Source organism: Poeciliopsis prolifica, unplaced genomic scaffold, assembly GCF_027474105.1.
Source record: "Poeciliopsis prolifica strain line A6 unplaced genomic scaffold, Auburn_PproV2 SCAFFOLD002, whole genome shotgun sequence".
In the NCBI taxonomy this organism is placed as follows: Eukaryota; Metazoa; Chordata; class Actinopteri; order Cyprinodontiformes; family Poeciliidae; genus Poeciliopsis; species Poeciliopsis prolifica.
In genome coordinates this window covers 23,164,647-23,182,852 of record NW_026562377.1, presented here as the reverse complement: position 1 = coordinate 23,182,852, position 18,206 = coordinate 23,164,647, and the positions used below count along the sequence as shown (strand labels likewise).

At 43.7% G+C, this 18,206-nt stretch overlaps 1 protein-coding gene across 1 annotated transcript in view; it reads right to left on the bottom strand.

Annotated features, from left to right (window-relative positions):
* Nucleotides 1-1,207: 1,207 nt before the first annotated feature.
* Nucleotides 1,208-18,206, bottom strand: part of nhsa (Nance-Horan syndrome a (congenital cataracts and dental anomalies)) — a 62,499-nt gene continuing 45,500 nt past the window's right edge. The window contains 16 exon segments of the mRNA XM_055055716.1: nucleotides 1,208-2,861; nucleotides 2,864-2,975; nucleotides 3,713-3,791; nucleotides 3,794-3,835; nucleotides 4,241-4,507; nucleotides 4,510-4,623; nucleotides 4,626-4,700; nucleotides 4,703-5,133; nucleotides 5,135-5,416; nucleotides 5,418-5,526; nucleotides 5,529-7,043; nucleotides 8,046-8,177; nucleotides 9,862-10,054; nucleotides 12,205-12,252; nucleotides 13,308-13,420; nucleotides 14,229-14,381. Coding sequence (XP_054911691.1) covers nucleotides 2,352-2,861; nucleotides 2,864-2,975; nucleotides 3,713-3,791; nucleotides 3,794-3,835; nucleotides 4,241-4,507; nucleotides 4,510-4,623; nucleotides 4,626-4,700; nucleotides 4,703-5,133; nucleotides 5,135-5,416; nucleotides 5,418-5,526; nucleotides 5,529-7,043; nucleotides 8,046-8,177; nucleotides 9,862-10,054; nucleotides 12,205-12,252; nucleotides 13,308-13,420; nucleotides 14,229-14,381 — 4,175 coding nt within the window. The 3' untranslated portion in view covers nucleotides 1,208-2,351.

Below are 18,206 nucleotides of genomic sequence, written 5' to 3'. Positions count from 1 at the left end.
GTTCATTTCATGTCCCATTTCTTTTTTCTTTTTTTTTTTTTTTTTTTGTTAATTAATCTAGTGCCATAAGCTGTGACTCTCTTTTGTTTAGTACTGTTTTGTGATTTCAAGAACATTTCGGTCAAGTAACAAGAGAAAAGCACAGTCCAACACTCCAAACAGGTCCTGTGGCCTTTTGGCAGAAGCATCTGCACAACTCCAGTCTTACATCACGACAAAACTTATTCAGGAAGAGTTATTTCTACAGCTGAGTGGAAGGGTCGATGAATATCTCCAGGTACGGCACGCAGCAAGGGACAAAAGAAACCTCACAAACATCACTTTGTCAGTGCAAAAAAGGGGGCGGGGCGGTTAGGTGGAATGAAAGTTGAGAGGCTAATCTCACTGAGTTCCCTGTGGCTGGGGCCGCGTACGGGAGTGTCATTAAGGCCACAAATCTATCCTCACTGACACAGATTCTGTCAGCTTTGCATAGGTTGGGCATAGCTTATAGCGCTTTGAAATAGCTCTTTGAATCATCTATTGCTTATATCATAACGTATCAAAATGCGATACCAGGAAATCAGAAAACAGAAAAACTAAAACTGTCTTTCAAAATGGAAGTAGGTATTCAAATATGTTTTTAAAAATTTCCAGCAGTTCATTGTTAAAATGTTACCTTTAGTTTGTTAAAAGAAGAAGGGAAAAAAAAAAACTAAACAGGGGCCATCCGTCTGATTAAAAAACAATGTTTAAGTTGTTAACCACACAGAAGATATTTATTTTATGGCCGTATGGCGTCATCAAGGAACATTTGGCACATGACAGCAGCAAATGCTCCAGAATCTAACAGATTCTTGCCATTCTTGATGACCCGGCCAAGCATTTTTACATCCTCTGGTTCGAAACCATGAAAAATCCTCCTCCCCCGGGGAAAAACGTTTTGTCACGTATTGTTTCCTGTCGAGTACAGTAAGGCATATTCGATCCTACTGAGCACTTTCCCATCGCCTCTTTCGACTATTCACAAACATGCCGCGTCTTCAGCCACAAACGACTACTGCTCTTTAAACACATGACCTTCTCGTTGTATCTTTCCACGCTGCGCTTCCACCGCCTCGGACTTTTTGAGCACTTTTTCGTGTTCCCGTGATAACACCTGCGTCTTTCCCGTCTCCAGAGATCGTCGCTTGGTTTAGACCGTTCCGCCTCGCTATGATGACTGAAGTATTATTAACAAGTAGCTGCCTTACGTCATTTAGGTCCTTGTCTGGAGTTAAAGTATTCTAACTGCTGTTGCTGACAACATGAATGAAAAGACTGAGGGATAATTCCTCTGAAGCTAATTGTGACGTGCCGATTGGCGGGAAAGATAAAGAGGCTTGAGGAAAGCTTTGTGTCTGTTCTTGCACAGGTATTCACAGAATACATACATAAAAGGTAAAAATCTGCATCTATAGGATACAAAATGAAGGTCAACTATTATGTTTTTTTTTTTTCTTTTTAAATCTGTCAACAGAACAGAAAAGACGAAGCGCGTGTGCTGTCCCGAGACGAAGGCTTGACCTGTCTTCAAACAAAATATCCCTGTACAACTAGAGACGATCGATAATCAAACGTAAGCCCTGACCCGTCCCGCTGACAACCACTCTTCGGTGTGGAAGTTGTCACTGTCAGAAGAAGGCTCAACATTAGCTGTTCAAACACATTATTAGGGACATCAGGTGAATCGCTGAGATGGGGAGTTATTTAATGTTGAGACGTGTCTGCAGAGAGCAAGAAGGCTAAACAGGATCCAGGTTGCTCTGGTTTTAACTCTGAGTTTTTCCACCTCTGCCAGTCATAGAGCAAACTTTGAAATGCTGGCAGCTTTTCGCAAAAATCTATCAAGGGATACGCAGAGCTACGTCATCCTAGTTGTGCTAACTTTATTGAAAAACAGCCATTCGGTAGAAAAATCGCAGTAGAAGACAGTCTGTGTTGGCACGGTTTACAAAGACTATAGGATACTTCGATCGGTGCGTCTATAATCTGAACATTAAGAGTTAAATTGGGCAGAATGCATATTTGGGTTTCGGATGTTTCTATTATTTTTTTGGTTTTTTTATAAAGGCATTTTATAATAACAGGGCTTTATTTTAAAAAATAGTTTGTAAAAAGTGGTACATTTTGTGGACTGAAATACAATTTTTTTTTTTAAAATTCATCCCAAAAATTTGCGAGGAATCTGATTGACTTTTATTATTTTTGTCAACAATTAAAATGATTTAATCTGCTCCCCTGCCTTGTGCATGTTTGATATATGATATTTCATGGTGGTCCATCTGTCGTCTTTGTAAACGTATAGATTTATTTCCGCCGTGCTCCGTGTCCTACGTGGAGCGGTCATCGTGAGGGCTTCCGTCCGAGTTCTCCGTCTCGCCCTCGGAGATGGCCTGCATGGGCGTGGAGTACAGCCTGCTGCGCACGCTGTAGCGGCTGCTGCTGGCGGGCGGCGGGACTCTCGAGCGGCCCTGCCTGGATGCGGCAGACGCGAGGAAGGGTCTCGGAGAGAAGCTCTCTGCGTTGGCTTTGGGGTACGGGCTGGACAGCTGCTCTTGGTCCAACAGGAGTTGCTGCAGTGGGGAGGGGGCCTCCTCCGGCTGTCTGGGCGACTCGGTCAGAAGGTCTCCCGGCGACTTCGGCGTGACGGGGCTCTTCAGGATCTCAGCAGCCGACATGCGGTAGCTGGAGTCCGAGCGGCTCCCCTTTTTAAGCAGCAGCTGCTTGAACTCCTCGTTGGAGGTGCTGGACTTCTTTGCGTTCCTGTAGATGGACCCCAAGACTCTGTGTGGGGCGGGCGGGGTCACAGCGGGGGAGGAGGAGGGGGACGCCGCAGGGACCAGGGGGAGGTGACGGTGCTGCTGGGTGGCGGGGTGTTGCCTGATGAGGCGCTGAGGCGGGGCCTTGCAGCCAGCTCGGTGGAGTCTTTCCTCCCCAACACTTTCCTTTTGGATCTACGGATGAAATTAATTGACATGAAATCAGAGCTCTATAGACATGTTATTGTTTACGTCTGGAAATTTACTGCTGGGGGGGAAAAAGACTGTTCTTTTATATGTCGTCTATAATCAGTTTTGTTAACAAAATGAAACCTGGAGGTATATTTTTATCCTCCACCTCTTTTACCTCTCCATCCCATGACCTCTTCCCCTTTTTTGTCCTTCCATCTCACAACCAAGCTTTACTCTTTCTTGCTGCCGTTGCCATCTATGCACGCTCGGGAAAATAAGTGGAACAAATTTCCCGAAGACCTATACCCCCACGCCGAGTCTTCATCTCCCATCCCCGGATGACCAGGCCAAACTCATTCATCCCAACATCCCGTCTTCTTCACCCCTTCCTACATTAAATCCTTAAAACGTTGTTTAATGTGGTCCTTGCTAGTGAATTAGCAGCAAAGCACCCTGTTTTTCCTTCTTCTTTTATCATGTATTATGCATATATCTAAGATCTAGTGCATTATGCTGACAACTAAAACTACTGACAGTGATCGTCAGAGAGCAGGCTTTTTAATTCTCTCCAGCAGGGGGAGCTGAAGCTTCGGCGCGTGACCTCACTGGTTTTATATGGGCTCAGCGGAATATAGCAGCTGGTCAAAAAACACGACGGAGCGAGGATCGAACCGTCGCCACGGACAACTATGAGACACTTTGTGTGAACGGACTGAGACGCCGTCTGTCCAAAAGCTCACCTGTGAATCATGGCGAACAGATCCTCAGTGGTGCGGGACTTGGTGGGTGACAGAAACACACTGTCATCCTCTTTCTTGACTCCTCGAGCTGCGACGACGCAGAGTTGTCGCTTTCTGTGTAGTCTGCAAAAATAAAAGATGAAAAAAAAACTTTTAAAAGTACGATTAGCAGATTGTAACAACTCCATAATATGTAAAAATATATATATATTTTTTGAAATTCCTTTATTGCTATTGAGGTAAAATTTAATATGTACAATATTAACAGGTTCTGTTTAGACATAAAGAGTAAATGTAATGGTTTAAGTGTAAATAATTAAGTAAAAGAATAGCTTAGCAGAGTAAAGAAACCTGGGAAATTATAAAAAATGTTTTTTTACAAAACTAAAAAAACGACAAATTTGGATTTCAACATATAGCATCTGTGTTACATGGGTTTTTTCTTTATTATTTCTATGCTTTTATTTGTATTAAAATGATCCATGTGTCAAATCTGGAGTAGATAATAGTTTATAGTGAAGAACCTGCCTTTGCTAAAGCAATCGTCTGCGTCCTCTGTGGATTCCTCTTTCCTGTCCGGTGAGGCACTTTCGGCTGAAACCCCCGATGAGTCGTTCTCCCTTCGCTGCTGATGGAGCTCTCCTGACGTCTCCAGAGGACTGTCAGCTGCAGGAACTTTGTCCACACCGTTGGACCTCTTGGGTGAGCTGTGTAAAACTGGAGGGCAAGGACACGTTTCCACTTCGGCCGGTTCGGTCTGCTGCTGACCCGAAGAGTACGTGTGAGACAGACTCCGGAGCAGACGGCTGTTACCGGCGACTCTGAGCGCTGCTCTGCTTCGTGAACAGTCAACGTCTTGGGGACGTTTGAACCCTCCAAACACGGTTCTGACCGCAGTCCGACAGCTGTCGTGCTCCTGATAATACCTCTGTGCCCTTGCTTTTCGCCATTGAAAGATCTTCATTTGAGGCATGGATTGAGTCGTTGATGAAACATGATGGTTATGAGAATTGTGCAGTGAGGGACTCGTGAGAGCTAGCGATCGACTGCTGGTTGAGTTCTCAGACAGACACTGGAGTCTCGAGGCCGCTTTGTTCTCATGCAGGTCTTCAGGCTGCTTGCTGATGGACCGCAGCTGCACTTTTTGAAGAACTGAGGGTGTTATAGACAGAGTGTGGGCAGTGAAGGACTCCAAGTTTGGAGATGTGACAGCTTTGGCAGTTGGTGCATCTTTTTGCTTGATCTGGAGAAGGTTTGGTAACTGCTTCCCGTAAGCCGAGTCTTTATTGCTTGAACTGTGAAGGGCACTTAAGTCGAGGTGAGAAGGAGGAATCATCGGCAGCTCCAGATCTTTCTTCGAGGTCGCTACGTCTCTGGATGAGCGTGCCTGCAGAGACAGAGAGGAAAGAGACGACTTCCTCTGGGACTTTGGGCTTCCTCTTCCCAGCTGCTGGGGACAGAGGACCAGGGAAGAAGGTGGAGGGAAATGAGGAGGTGGGGGTTTCAGACTGACTGGAGTAGCCGCTCGATGGGCTCGCCAGTCCGGCCAGCTTCTCCGGAGACGTCAACTTGAACTCGCTCTCCACTGATGGAAGTGATGGGGTGGTGGCTCTGGAGCCAGACTGGGAAGTCTGGGACTCGGAGCTCTCCTGTGACTTGATGCACTCGATCACAGTCGTACCCGTGGCTGTGCTGGAGTTTGAGCGATCGGTAAGGATCACTGGACTTCAAATCGTTTAGAAGCCAGAGATCTGCATAGTCTGACTGCACAATGCCGTTGTCCTTAAAGGAATGTGAGTCTTTGGAGCTTAAAAGCCTAAATCCGTCAGATCCGACGTGCCTTCCATCGCCCAGACCTCGAGGGGCTCTCGCACTAGTGAGGAGTTCTCCAGGAGTCCTTGCGATCCAGACAGAGCCAGCTGCATTCTCCGCTCTTTAGAGGACAGAGACGCTGGATGTCTGTAGATACCGGTAATCTTTGGTTCTCTCTTTTCAGGGATGTGTTCCTCACTGCATATCTTCCTCAAGGAGGAACTCCTCTTTGGTGGGGAGGGCTTGGCCTTTGACTTTTTCAAGGAGAGGCAGCGTCTCCCCATAGTCAGCTGGCCGCTCACCTCCGACAAACCGTAATCGGAACCAGGGGTTGCATAGTTGTAGGTGAAGCTTTTGCTGCCTTTTAAACCGCAGTCAAAGTGCATGGAGGTGTAGTACCCTTCGGTGTCCACAGAGTAGTAAGAGACGGTCTGCTTTCTCTGATGCGGCTTGTCAGAGAAGCTGCTCTCGCAGGTAGCCATGCTGGTGAAGCTGGGGCAGCCCAGGCTGCTCTCGGCCTCCCTGCCCGGTTCAGGGCTGAACCCCTGAGAGGAAGACGGTTGTGTGTTGGGGAAATCCCACTCCCCCTCCATGGGCGTACTCACTCCCGCCTCCTCTAATATATCCATAGCTGCTGAGGAGAAGGAGCCGGCTCGCTGGCTTCTGAGGCCCTGGTAGTTGTCCAGCAGGAAGCTGGTCTGGTCTTCGGCGGTGTGAGTGGCGGCATTGAGGGACAACTCAGAGTCGCAGTGCGAGGAGCCGGTGAGTGGAGGGGACGCTGCGGGGGGGATAGTTTCTGAGGTCTGGGAGGGGCAGGTGGAGCTGCTGCCACTCCAGTTCCCGCTGGAAGACTGATGGTCATCCTTATGGTCCAATTGGCTGCCCAGCACTCCCGCCGCTGAGACGGAGTGAACGGGGCTGCTGAAGGTGTCCGAACTGGACGAGATCTCGCAGCTGCCCATGTCGGCTTTCCTGGGCAGCTGAGCGCCGGTCCGCTCCATCCAGCTGCACTCTGGACTCTCTGACAGTTGCGCAAATTTCAGCGCCCCCAGCTGTCGCTCTGTCACGGCACGGTCGTCGGCGCTCTCCTCTTCCTCCTTCAGGATCCTCTCTCTGCGCCCGGGAAGGAAACCCTCGGAGTCAAAGGGTGCCAGCTCCTCCTCTTCGTCGCTGTCGTTGCGCTCATCGTCCATCAAGATCATCATCATCCTGCTGCTGTCTCTGGGCAGACTTCGCGACCGCAAACGGGCCTCCGCTGAACTGGAGAACATGGGGTCAGCGCTGTCGGGCAGGCAGGAGATGTTGCCTGCCGAGTGGGAGAGCAGGAGTGACACGCCCTGACCTCTCTGGACCCGGAGCCTCCTCCGACACGGCGCTCCTGACGTCAAAAAGTCTTCGGTCTGGCAACCCGAGTCTCTGGTGGTCAGATGGCTGGCCAGCTCCTCAGTGGAAGGAGTTATATCGGCAGTGGTGTGAACAATGACCGTCCGCTCCCTGGAACCAGGGGAGTCATCAGAGTCTGGAGGAGGAAGGAGGATTGAAAGAGTTTCAGCTACAGATTCTTAAAACCAGACTTTATTTTCTGAATTTTTCAACAGTGCAAAAATGAAGAAAATGCAAAATCTTACAGAGTAGTTTTTGTATTTTGAAAAAAGTACCAGTTCTACTTATAACAAAATACCGGTACTTAAATTTACCTGGAAGAAAAGTTACATGTAAATTAGTTTTGTCGCTAAGATATTTGCTATACAAACTAAACAAAAAAAGGTACAATTTAGTGTGTTTGCAGTGAACTGTGGTGTTAAAGTATGAACTTCAAAAAAAATAAATCTGTCAGTCAAAGGATACAGTACTGTGTCTTCAAGATAATTAATAAAAAATATTTTTATGTTATGGAGATGAATCTGTTATTTTGTCTTGCTAAACCCACAAACTTTGATACATTTGTGTGATAAACAAAGACTTTGTGTGATAAACCAAGACAGAATAGTTGATATTAGAGAAGTGAAAGAAAATGGACACATACTTTTCACTTTTGTTTTTTTCCTAGCAAAATTTGAAAAGGGTGGCATTCATTCAGCCCCCTTTAGTCAATAATTTAGATAAATAGCTAACTGTTTCTTTTCATTTAATTGTCATTATCCACTGAATTTGTACTGTATTGTCCCATAACTGGGACAGAACTGCGTTGGTATGAAACAACTGAATCAGACTTCGGGCGGTCAAAGCTGATAAAGACGAGAAGCAACCTGAAGTTAAAATGGCAACATCCAAAGAGGTTCAAACATTTGTACAATTATGTAAAAATCAGAAAAAATTCCTAAAAACCGCACACGCTTCATCTCTTGCGTCGCAATTATGCACAACTTTGTATTGGGCTGTCACAGAAATGTCCACATGAAACCCAATTTGTAAAACAAGAAGAAGTTCAAAGGGTATAATTACTAAAATAAAAAATAATAATAAAAAAAATCCAACATGACATGAGGTTAAAAAACAGACAAACTAAGAAGATACATACCAAAATCCTGCTGCACCTGTCTGGGGAAACCGGCGACTGTCCTCCGCCTCCTCAGCTTCCGTCTCCTCTGAAGCAAAGACTGCGAGTGAACGAGTGAGCAGCGCACACTAGCATCTCTGTCAAAGCCGAGCCCTGCAGCGGAGACGGGACATGTGAGGAATCTTTGTTTGGTCCCAAATGCAGAGAATCCTTTCCTTTTTTTTTTTTTTTTTTAACTCTCACGCTGTCACATAAAACGGCAAAAGTTGAAATAAATACATCGAATGACTGAAATAAATACGGCGGCGTGCAAAAATAGCAGAGGCGGTCTGAGATCTGAGAGAGCATAAAAAGCCGCAGTGTCTGCGTGGAGTTTTCGGTTGCTGAGCTATAATTTTTTCTGACAACTATGACAGAAATTGCAAACAAGCATTTAAAAAGGAGAAATCTGACTGTAAACTGAATACCTCTGCTGAAGTTTACCAACTAACCTCCCTGCTGCCCCTCTGTCACGTTATGACCGTCATGTGACAAGTCTGGGCTTTCAGCACCATGGCGATTGCAGGAATCTGCTTATAAATGTGCCCCCCCCCCCCCCTTCAACTGTCTTTGACTCGGCCCATGTTGGCACATAGCTCCTGTTTTCAAGTCAGCGAGAGGGACAGTAAATAACATCAAGCACATCTTTTTATCCGCTTCAACAAAACTAATTGCCATTCATGTCACAGCACCTGGCCTCTCAGCAATGCAAAGCGTCACTGAGGAACAGAGTTCGCCCGGCACAAAGCATGACTCGCACTTTTATAGTTGCAGTCTGCAAGGGTAATTCGCGCAAGCCAGGATCTTTTGAGGACGAGGAGTTTGACGCTATCGGAACAAAATGAGTCAAAATGTGAAATATGCAGAACCTTCTCGTAAACGCGCTTCTTCCTCTCCACTCTCAGGTCAGAGCCAAAAGGGCTAATCACAATGAGATGCATAGTGATTCAGTTTTACGATCCAGCTCTAGCAAAGCGTTATTTTAGTTATTTTAGTGTTTGGAAACATTCTACAATAACTCACTGGAGACTGAAAAATCTATTCAGAAACGGTTTTCCCTTTACCATTTGTGCGCTCACTGAGCGCGGCTAACTTTTTGATTTTAAACATAAAAAAAAAAATAAAATGAAATCTCAATATCCGGCTTTGCTACAACTACAACTTTTTTTTATTTATAACGGGACGATAAGACTTTTTAATTTTATGTGGCCAGTAAGAAGCTGTATTGTTATGGGGATTTCAAAGTGGATCAATTAATAAAGACGACAGCTGGTAGTGTGGTCGTTTTCTACCAGGAATTACAAAAAAGAAGAAAGGTTTCTATTTTTTCCCCAAAGAAGAAGAGATTTTATACATTTGTCGAATAGTCTTTTGAATCATAAACAAACACCACAATCATTTTAATGGTTCATCTATCAAAATGGCCCAAAACCGTTGCTAATCTAAGTATATCAGCAAGAAGGCCTTCTCCTGTTCTGGTTTTTATCTCAAACGTCTGCGACTCAGCGAGTTTTGCCACAATTTTTAAGTATTTTTGTTGCCATAACAAATCTGCTCTCATTTAATGTTTTAAAAAGAATAATACTCTGACTTCACTCAATGTGGCTAATCAGCCAGCACGTCCACATTCTCCTGTAAAATGCCATTTTTCTACTATTAGAGGAGTTTCCAATACATTAAAAGATAAAACAAAACAAACAAACAAAAAAATTTAGCGTTCCAGAGCTTCTTTAAAAGATGCAAAGACAGACCTGAACAAAGAGATGACAACTGAGACATTTTGGTGATTTGAATTTACCGGTCACATTAATAGGAATGACGCATGAGGCGATGACTTGGGAATTGCATTTCATTCTCTCCTCTGGGGTGGGCAGCGGCAGAGCTCTAGACCAGTTAGTCTGCTTGTCCAGGGTGGAGGGGATGTTAGGGATGGGAAACTTAGACCGGTGACCTAGAGCCACCCCGTCAGTGTCGGGGTCAGTAGGCGCAGCCTGCAACAGATGGATATTTTGCATGGTTAGACTGTTATGGTGGGATTATATGAAAATGGGTCGGCAGAGTTAAAGAAGAAGAAGGAAAAAAAAAAAAACTCAGCTTCAGAGAGGGTAAAGTGTGGAGGAAATGTGGAAAGAGGATATTTTAATGAGATACATAATCTCCAGACTAACAGATTCTGCACTGTGTAGCTATCACCTACTTGCATATTTAAAGCAATTTCAAAATTTGATTTTGGAAGTGAAGTTGGGAAGAAACCTCAGATTTTCCTGATTAGGTCTTCTGATCTTTTGTTCTGCACTGCACAAAGACAAAATCTTACCAAGCATTTTGGTCAAGTTTCTAGTGCAAATTCCCCAGGACAATTGAAATAAGACAAAACTAAGCAAGATATAGTGGCTTGTTTTGAGTCAGTCGTTTCTCAATGTATACTCATGTGTACTTAATATATATATTTCACATATAACATGTGAAAAACGTGTTATGAGTGGAATAATCTGCCAATGCAACATAAACTTATTTTTTTAATCAATATTAAGAAATAAGTGCCTTAAAACAAGCTCCTACATCTTGCTGAAAAGTTACTTTTCAGTTAGTTTTGTGTTATTTCAAGTCTCCTAACATATTTGCACTAGAAACTGGACCCAAAACGACTCGGTACGATTTAGTCTTTTTGCAGTGCGGTCAGGACGGTGGTGGAAAACCTGATCCTGAGGTGGCGTTTGCCGAGAAAAGTTTGAGAACCACGAAGCCGGGAGTGTGAACCCTGCCTCTGAGAACACGTCAGTAAAACACACCCACCCTTCCAGTAGCTGAGTTTCACACAGCAGTGCAAAGAATCCGTTGAGTAACGAACAGCGTGCTTCATAGCAAATGAGAGCAGGAAGCGAGAGAAGCATTCAAAGAAACACAAACAGACTTTCATGCAATAAAAAAAGGAAAAGTAAAAGAGAAACAGTTCCAGCTTGCAGGAAGCGCAGACCAAGAAAAACTTTAGCACTCACTCCACACACACGTCACAGTCCCTATTCTGCGAGATGTATTCTGCAGCCTGCAGTCGCACTGTGAGAATGAGCGGCACCTCTGCGGCGGTGGCAGGCGAGCCTCTGGGAAAAACGCGCAAGGATCAAATTCCTCTGAGCTGCAGCAAACCTCCCGGACCTCAGAGACGCGCCGGAAACCGACTCTGACGTCTCGCGAGCTGAGGATTTCTCTGCCTTCCCTCCAGTTTCCAACATGTGAAACTGGGAGTGACTCTCAGGCCGAACTGGTTCCCACCTCTGACACCCAAAGTCTTCCCACCCCCACGGCCCCCTCTCCATTTAAAGCCGCCTCTCCAGCCTTTGTGCTCCCGGTTCCCAGCAGACCAACGGGGCCAACAAAAGAAACCAGTTTCCTTGGAAACTTCTCGCAATGAGCAGAAGAAGAAAACAAAATCAAAGGGGGGGACCATTTACAGCTGATCTGTTTTGAAGAGGCTCTGAGAGGAAGGATGAAGGAGGAGGAGGGTGAAGAGGAGTAGCGACGGTTTGTGTTTGTCTTTGTCCGCGCACATCGGGCCTTTTGGGTCAAACAAACAAGCTCAAAGGTTGTCGGCTAGTGCAGAGAGGAGGATCATGGGTAATCACAGACACAAGCTCCCAAAACGTCAACCCTTTCATTAACATAGAGTGAATGTGGCTCACACACACACACATTCCTCACATACTTCAAACTGAAACTTCACAGAAAAACGTCAAACTGATAACCTCCGTCTTTTTTTTTTTCTTTTTTTTACTTCACCACCTCAAGAGGGCGGAGAAACCGAGAGTTCATGCATCTAAAGCAGATGAAAATCATGCAAATCAGATGAAAGGACAGGTGGAAAGCAAACGGGAGGGTCGGGCGGGCGGGAGGACCAGAACCAGTACCTTTCTGCTCCGGAGAGAGGCTGCAACATTCGGTGGGGGAGGAGGAGCGGGTGGAGTCGAACTGAACGACAGGGTGGAGAGACGATGACAAAACGGAAACACACAGGACACAAGCAAACGACAACAAAAATGTAAAATAATGACACGAGTGGCGGCGAGGGCGCGGAGGAGCGTGACGCAGGTCCGAACATACAGTGGTGACATGAAAAACAAAACGTCTCCGCTGCCGCCTTTACCTGAGCCTCGGCTAACTGAGTGGATGCATCTCTAACACGTCTCTCTGGCTGCTTGGATTGAGGGGGAGAGCAAAAAAAAAAGGCGCCTTCACGTTACAAGGAGAATTATGGCTAAACTTCATTATATTACAAAGAACTAAACAAAACCTTCCTTGTGCCAGTGGAAAGTCTTGGCACATCTGGATCATTAAACTGAGACTGATCTGTAGAGTTCAGCTGGTTTTTGTGAAAAATGCTTCACAGCAGTTTCACATCTTATCACATTACAAACACAAAAAAGAGAAAAATTGTGAAGTGACTTTTTTTTTGTTTGTTAAAAAAGCATTTCAAATCTGAAAAGTGCGGCCCATGCAGGTCCATTGAGGTCTATAAAAATTTGGAAAACTGCTCACGCTCAATGAGAGTGGACGCATGTGTGGGCTTTGACAGGGCCGTTCTAAAATTCAAGCCAAAAAACAAACAAACCATAAAAACTGTTTCATCGGATGTGCGATATTGCTGTTTTTCTGGAATACGACCCGCTGACACTCTCAATTTCAAATCTTATCTCTATTGTTATTTTTATTTTTGATTTTGAGTTTGTCCTGTTTTTAGCTTTGTCCCGTCGACTCTCAAAGGCTTTCCAATTCCCTGCTGAGGGAAAGAAAAAAAAAACCCCAAAACTGTAATGCTGCCACCACCAGGTCCCACAGTGGGAGTGTTGTTCCGTATTGTCAAATTTTCTGCTGCTGTTTTGGAAGCCTCTCTCGAACCTGTTTTTGAACTCTGTACGATTTTCTGATTTGTATTTGTAATAATTTTTCGAAAACCATTGTTCCACTTCCCCGGTTATGAGCTACCAAACTCGACAAGATTAGGAAGACATCTGGAGGTATGAATGTATTTGTAAAGAAAAGCCATTGCGTCGCTTTAAATGTTACATGTTTGTGCAACTTTACGTTTACAGCTCCACAGATCAGGCGTTAAGAGACACAACAAGCTGACTGGAAGGACTTCCGCAGCCTAACACATTGATGTATCGATTGTTGTTCTTCCGCAGCCTAACACATTGATGTATCGATTGTTGTTCTTGGAGACTAAAGATAACGGGATAATCGCCTCACCGTTGTTAGACTTTTGCCCCGACCGTCTTGCGTCGGCTCGATGAGAGGGGAGGGGTACATGGGCATAGGGGGCAGGGCTGAGATGGTCACTCTGCGCTCCCTCCTCTGGTGATCTGAAAACACACACACTTTAATCACAACAAGCACAAAACATGATTATGAGAGGAAGCAGAAGACGCACTTATGATTACAGGTTTTGTGAGCATCATTGCTTTTCGATTGAACTTTTGATCAAGTCTTTGTGAGGGTGCATTTACATGCATTTTCCACCAGGGGGCAAAATAACACCAGAATCCTGCTTGAAAGCAGGTTGACTTCAGAACAACTTGACTTTTTACCAAGGCGCTGCTTCAAATGCAAGTCAGAAATAAACACAAGACAAAAAAATTTTACTTCTTTTTTTGTTATTAATTGTAATTTGAAAGTGCAGAGACTGTGACGTGGAGTAAAAACTAAATGTGTAGATATGAGTAATGTGGGATATATTTGGCTTCTTCCTGCTCCTTTTCGAATCAGATATTAAAGTTTTGCTGTTTATGTTTGATTATTATGTCTTTTTCTTGTTGTTTTGTTCTTATTCATTTTTTTTCTCTGACATTTTCCATATTTGAAATCAATAGATTGTATTTCGTTTTAAGAATGAGTTGGAATAAGGCAACATGCCAACTCAACATGTAAAACTGTAAAACAGTCAAATTATTCTTTGGAATCTTTAGTAATTTTAACAAGTTGACTAGGCCATACTTCCGGGGTACTTCCTTCCAAAGTCTCTAGGCTTTCTTCGTATGTTCAAAGCAAAGCGAGAACATACTAAAACTTAACGTTAAGTGATAAATCTGAAATTGAACAATGGCATACAATCATCCTGAGCCACAGAGAGCAGCAGAAGTATGGGTCAGGTGCTAAGGCCCAGCGGCTCACCTTGGTTCAGTGACCACAGGCTGTGGTTGGCCTGCCTGTGCAGCTCTTCCACACATGCTGGCCGAGTGGAGGGGTGCAGAACATTCCTCTGGAGGCGCCACGGCGCTCTGAAGTGTGCCGTCAGCTTACTCTCCACGTCCAGGTCAGACACCGCTGTCGGAGAAACGAACACAGCGTTTATTCTTTGGCATAAGACATAGAAAGCAATGAGGGGAAAAACAAACAAAACTGATATTTCCCCAAGTAGGAGGGTAAACGCTGACTCAACGTCACAGCGCCTGACCAGGGCCGGATTTACAAGAATCTGGGGCCCTGGGCCACAGCCAGTCTTGTGCTCTATTTACTCAGTAAAATGTCATTTACCAATGATAACTACAATTATTAGCCAGTCGTACAATCAGCAGGTCTGAACTGATGCATGGCGTGCTTAAGACGACTTCTAGTTAATAAGGGCTGAAAAACTAATCGGATAAAATGCAATTAATTGTGATTACTCAAATACTGAAATAAGTAGTAATTAGTAATTGATTAATTATTAGCTGGAATATACAAATTATTAACTGCTGAAAAACAAACCCAACTCCCGACATATTCAGACTAGTAAATTAAGCTAAAACTGTACAAAAAATATACACATGTTGCATTTCGGGTGTATTGCATCATCAAATGTTTTTTTCATTTAAATATTCATTTAAATGGAAAAATAATTCCATTGTTTATTTGCATCTTTTAATGTATTTCTAATTTTGGATTAAAAATGGTTTTAAATGGTTAAATGAAAACTCCGTAGCCTGTCATTTTTTTTATCGGGCTAATCGATTAATCGTTAGAATAATTGATAGATTAATTGATCACTAAATCATCTTTAGTTGCAGCCCTGTAGCCAATAATACTTTATGCTGTTTATTTACACAGCGACGATGTTCCTGGACAGGTAGATATAATCGGGAATGACTTAACATATCATAAATTGCTAAAAGTAAGTAATTAGATAAATGTCTGATAATCCATTATTCTCGTCTCACTAATACCAAGTAAGCCAGTCAAACTATAAGCCAACAGGCAATTTACAAAACAACTTCTTTACCTTCATCAGTGATAACAACTCCATGTTGTTCCAGAAAAAAAATCCACTACAGTTTCAATTAATTTGATATTTTTTAAAAACATAAAAATTCTAAAATAATACAACTCACATGATTTGAGCTTATGAGTTTTACATACAGTACAATGTTTTCAAAACCCCCATTCATTAAAAAAGTAAAAAACAGTAAAAAATTTTGAGCCGCCCACAAATATTGGAGCCCTGGGCTTCCGCCCTCGTCAGCCCTTCCTACGGCCTGGCCCAGCTTCTGACAAGAGAGACGCCACATTCTTTGGCGCACGAACACAAAGATGATTGTTTTGGTTTTGCAGGAGATTAAATAACATCTGATCTAACTCAGGTCCAGGGTAAACATGGTCTGTTTACTAAGGCAATGGCATCCATCGCCTGAGGCCAAACAATTGGTCTTAATGCAACCTGATAGTGAGACTTTCATCCTGCAAACATTGACCAGTCCCTGCACTGTGACCACTAACACCACCCCCACCTCGAGTTACAGATCTCACGTTACTGCAGATCCAAGGAGGTGAAAGGCAGCACTTTGACAGGAGCTGTTTATGAACTGCACACTGAGGTGACTCACTATAGAGGAGCGGAGACGTGATAAATGAGCAGAGCAATGAGCAGAATGTTAAAAATACAAGAAATCGAGACAAAACTTTCTATAACAATGACCCCAGCAGGTCTAGGCAATTAATTGTTTTTATTGATTAATCAAAATTTTGGCCTTTGAAGATTTTGGATTTCCATAATTCAGAGCGATATCAACCCGTTCAAGGTTTGTCTTTTTTTTCTTTTTTTTTTTTCGACAAGTGTTTTACTACTTCTTATAATTTGGACTTTGAATTCTGTGACAGAATATTAGCACCGGACTAAAACTTTTAACTACGTGAATATAGTCACAGTATTGCAACCATACAACAACAGAGTAAAAGGAATACAAGAATAAAGTTGTAATATTACCAGTTTACTCCAGCATGAAAAATAACAAAAAAATTTAATGTTAATATTATGACTATATCCTCATAATTTAACAAACAATCTCATAGCCCGGCCCTCGTACACGCCAAACAGATGATTGACATAAAAACACCTTTTGGAAATATTTGATGTACTTTCGTCTTTAGATAAGGAAGTAAGCCCAAAAAGAAAAGGAAAAAAAAGTGAATCCATACTGTCCAACTCTGTCTGTCGTATCAAGATTTAGGTTTCTGCGCTATTTCATCACAGACAGAAAACGACCCGCATCATTTCGCCTGCTTTCTTCACGTCTCTGAGTCTTTTCCCACCTGGTGGATTTCACCTCTGACCCGCCGGCTCTGTGGGACCCCCGTGTCCGACGAGGGCCGGCCCTGGTTCGACACGCTCCTGGTTTGCTCTGCAGCGCTGCCAGGAACTAAACTTTAGCCTCTTAGTCGAGAAAGACATGGCTCAGCAGCAGAGGTCAGGGCGACCCGCTGAAGCTCAGCCAGTGGCAGTGGACCCGACTGCTACGTGTGCTGAGTGATTGCTAACAGCGCTGTTAAATCTCAGACGGAGAAACAAAGGGAAATGAGTTTATCGGAGACAGGCTGACGGTTTCCATGAAACGGCTCTGGCTGACCTGAAAAGGCCTCTGTGTGTTGACCCTGCTGGGCCGAGAAGGCTCTGCGTTGTGTCTCCTGCTGAGCGCCAGCAGCAGCAGAACGTAAACAGTCCAGACAGAGCTCAATGAAAACGGCTGATTTACCACTAAAGCTACCGGGATACTTAACTTTGGCAACTTATAAACATATCTGAAACTAGAATTTACAATATATATGTTTAACTAGCATTTTGTTACTTTAGATATCAATAAAACCTACATTTTGGAAGATCGTTCCAGTTTGTGGTGACGTAAATTAGCACCAGCAGCATGGCTTTGCATTTCTTCTGTTCCGTTTTGTGCATTTTAATCTGAGCAACACGTAACACTTGCGAAGGTTTTCATCCCCCTTAAACATTTTATCATGTCACAACCTCAAACCTCAGTTTATTTTGGTGGGTTTTTCCCACAGACTTTCTTTGGAATGCAGGTCTGGCCTCTTCACATGCACTGACTGCAGTTTTCTGGACGACCACTGATTAAAAAAAAAAAAAGCCTAACTGGCCAATTCCGATTTTGGACCGCTCCAATTTATTTTGCCTGAAAACTCACTAAATACAGTGTCAAAGTCGCTAAGTTGGATTTTCAGACCTTTGTGGAGGAAGATGAGATTGGCTTCACGTGTGAGTGTCGCCCGTTTACCAGTCACCCAAAATGAAAGGGGCAGTTTATGTATTATCTAACACAATCAAGAAACTATGTTACCCTTCAGGTGTGTTGTAAACACTGCTGTATGTGTCAAATATGACTGAAAAGACATTTGACTTCATAATGCGATGCTTTGAAATTGGGCCTCTGTCTTTAAAAACTCCTGCTCTATCTGACACAGAAGTCATCCCAACAAGGCTCCTCTAGTTGCCCTTTAATAACATTTTAAACTTGAACTAAGAAGTAGCTGCACCTGCTCTCCAGGTGTTTGCTAATTGCTGTCAGCTAGTCTCGAGCGGAGTGGGGCAGCTGAATAGTTGCCATGAAGATTAAAGGATTTCTCAAACATGCATGAAAGAATTAAGACACTTCAGATATGCTTTTGATGCGGGAATAACTTAACAAATGAGATAATTTAGTCTGACAAATTTCACTGGATTTATTTAGGGGTTTCATAATTTTCTTTAAAAAACCTAAAATGTTTTTGCAAGAAAAGCGATCCATGTAACAAGCGTGCAATACTTTGTGTTGGCCTAACAATTAAAATCCCAATGCATCAAGGTCAATAGCCGTAACATGACAAAGTGACACTATGACACTT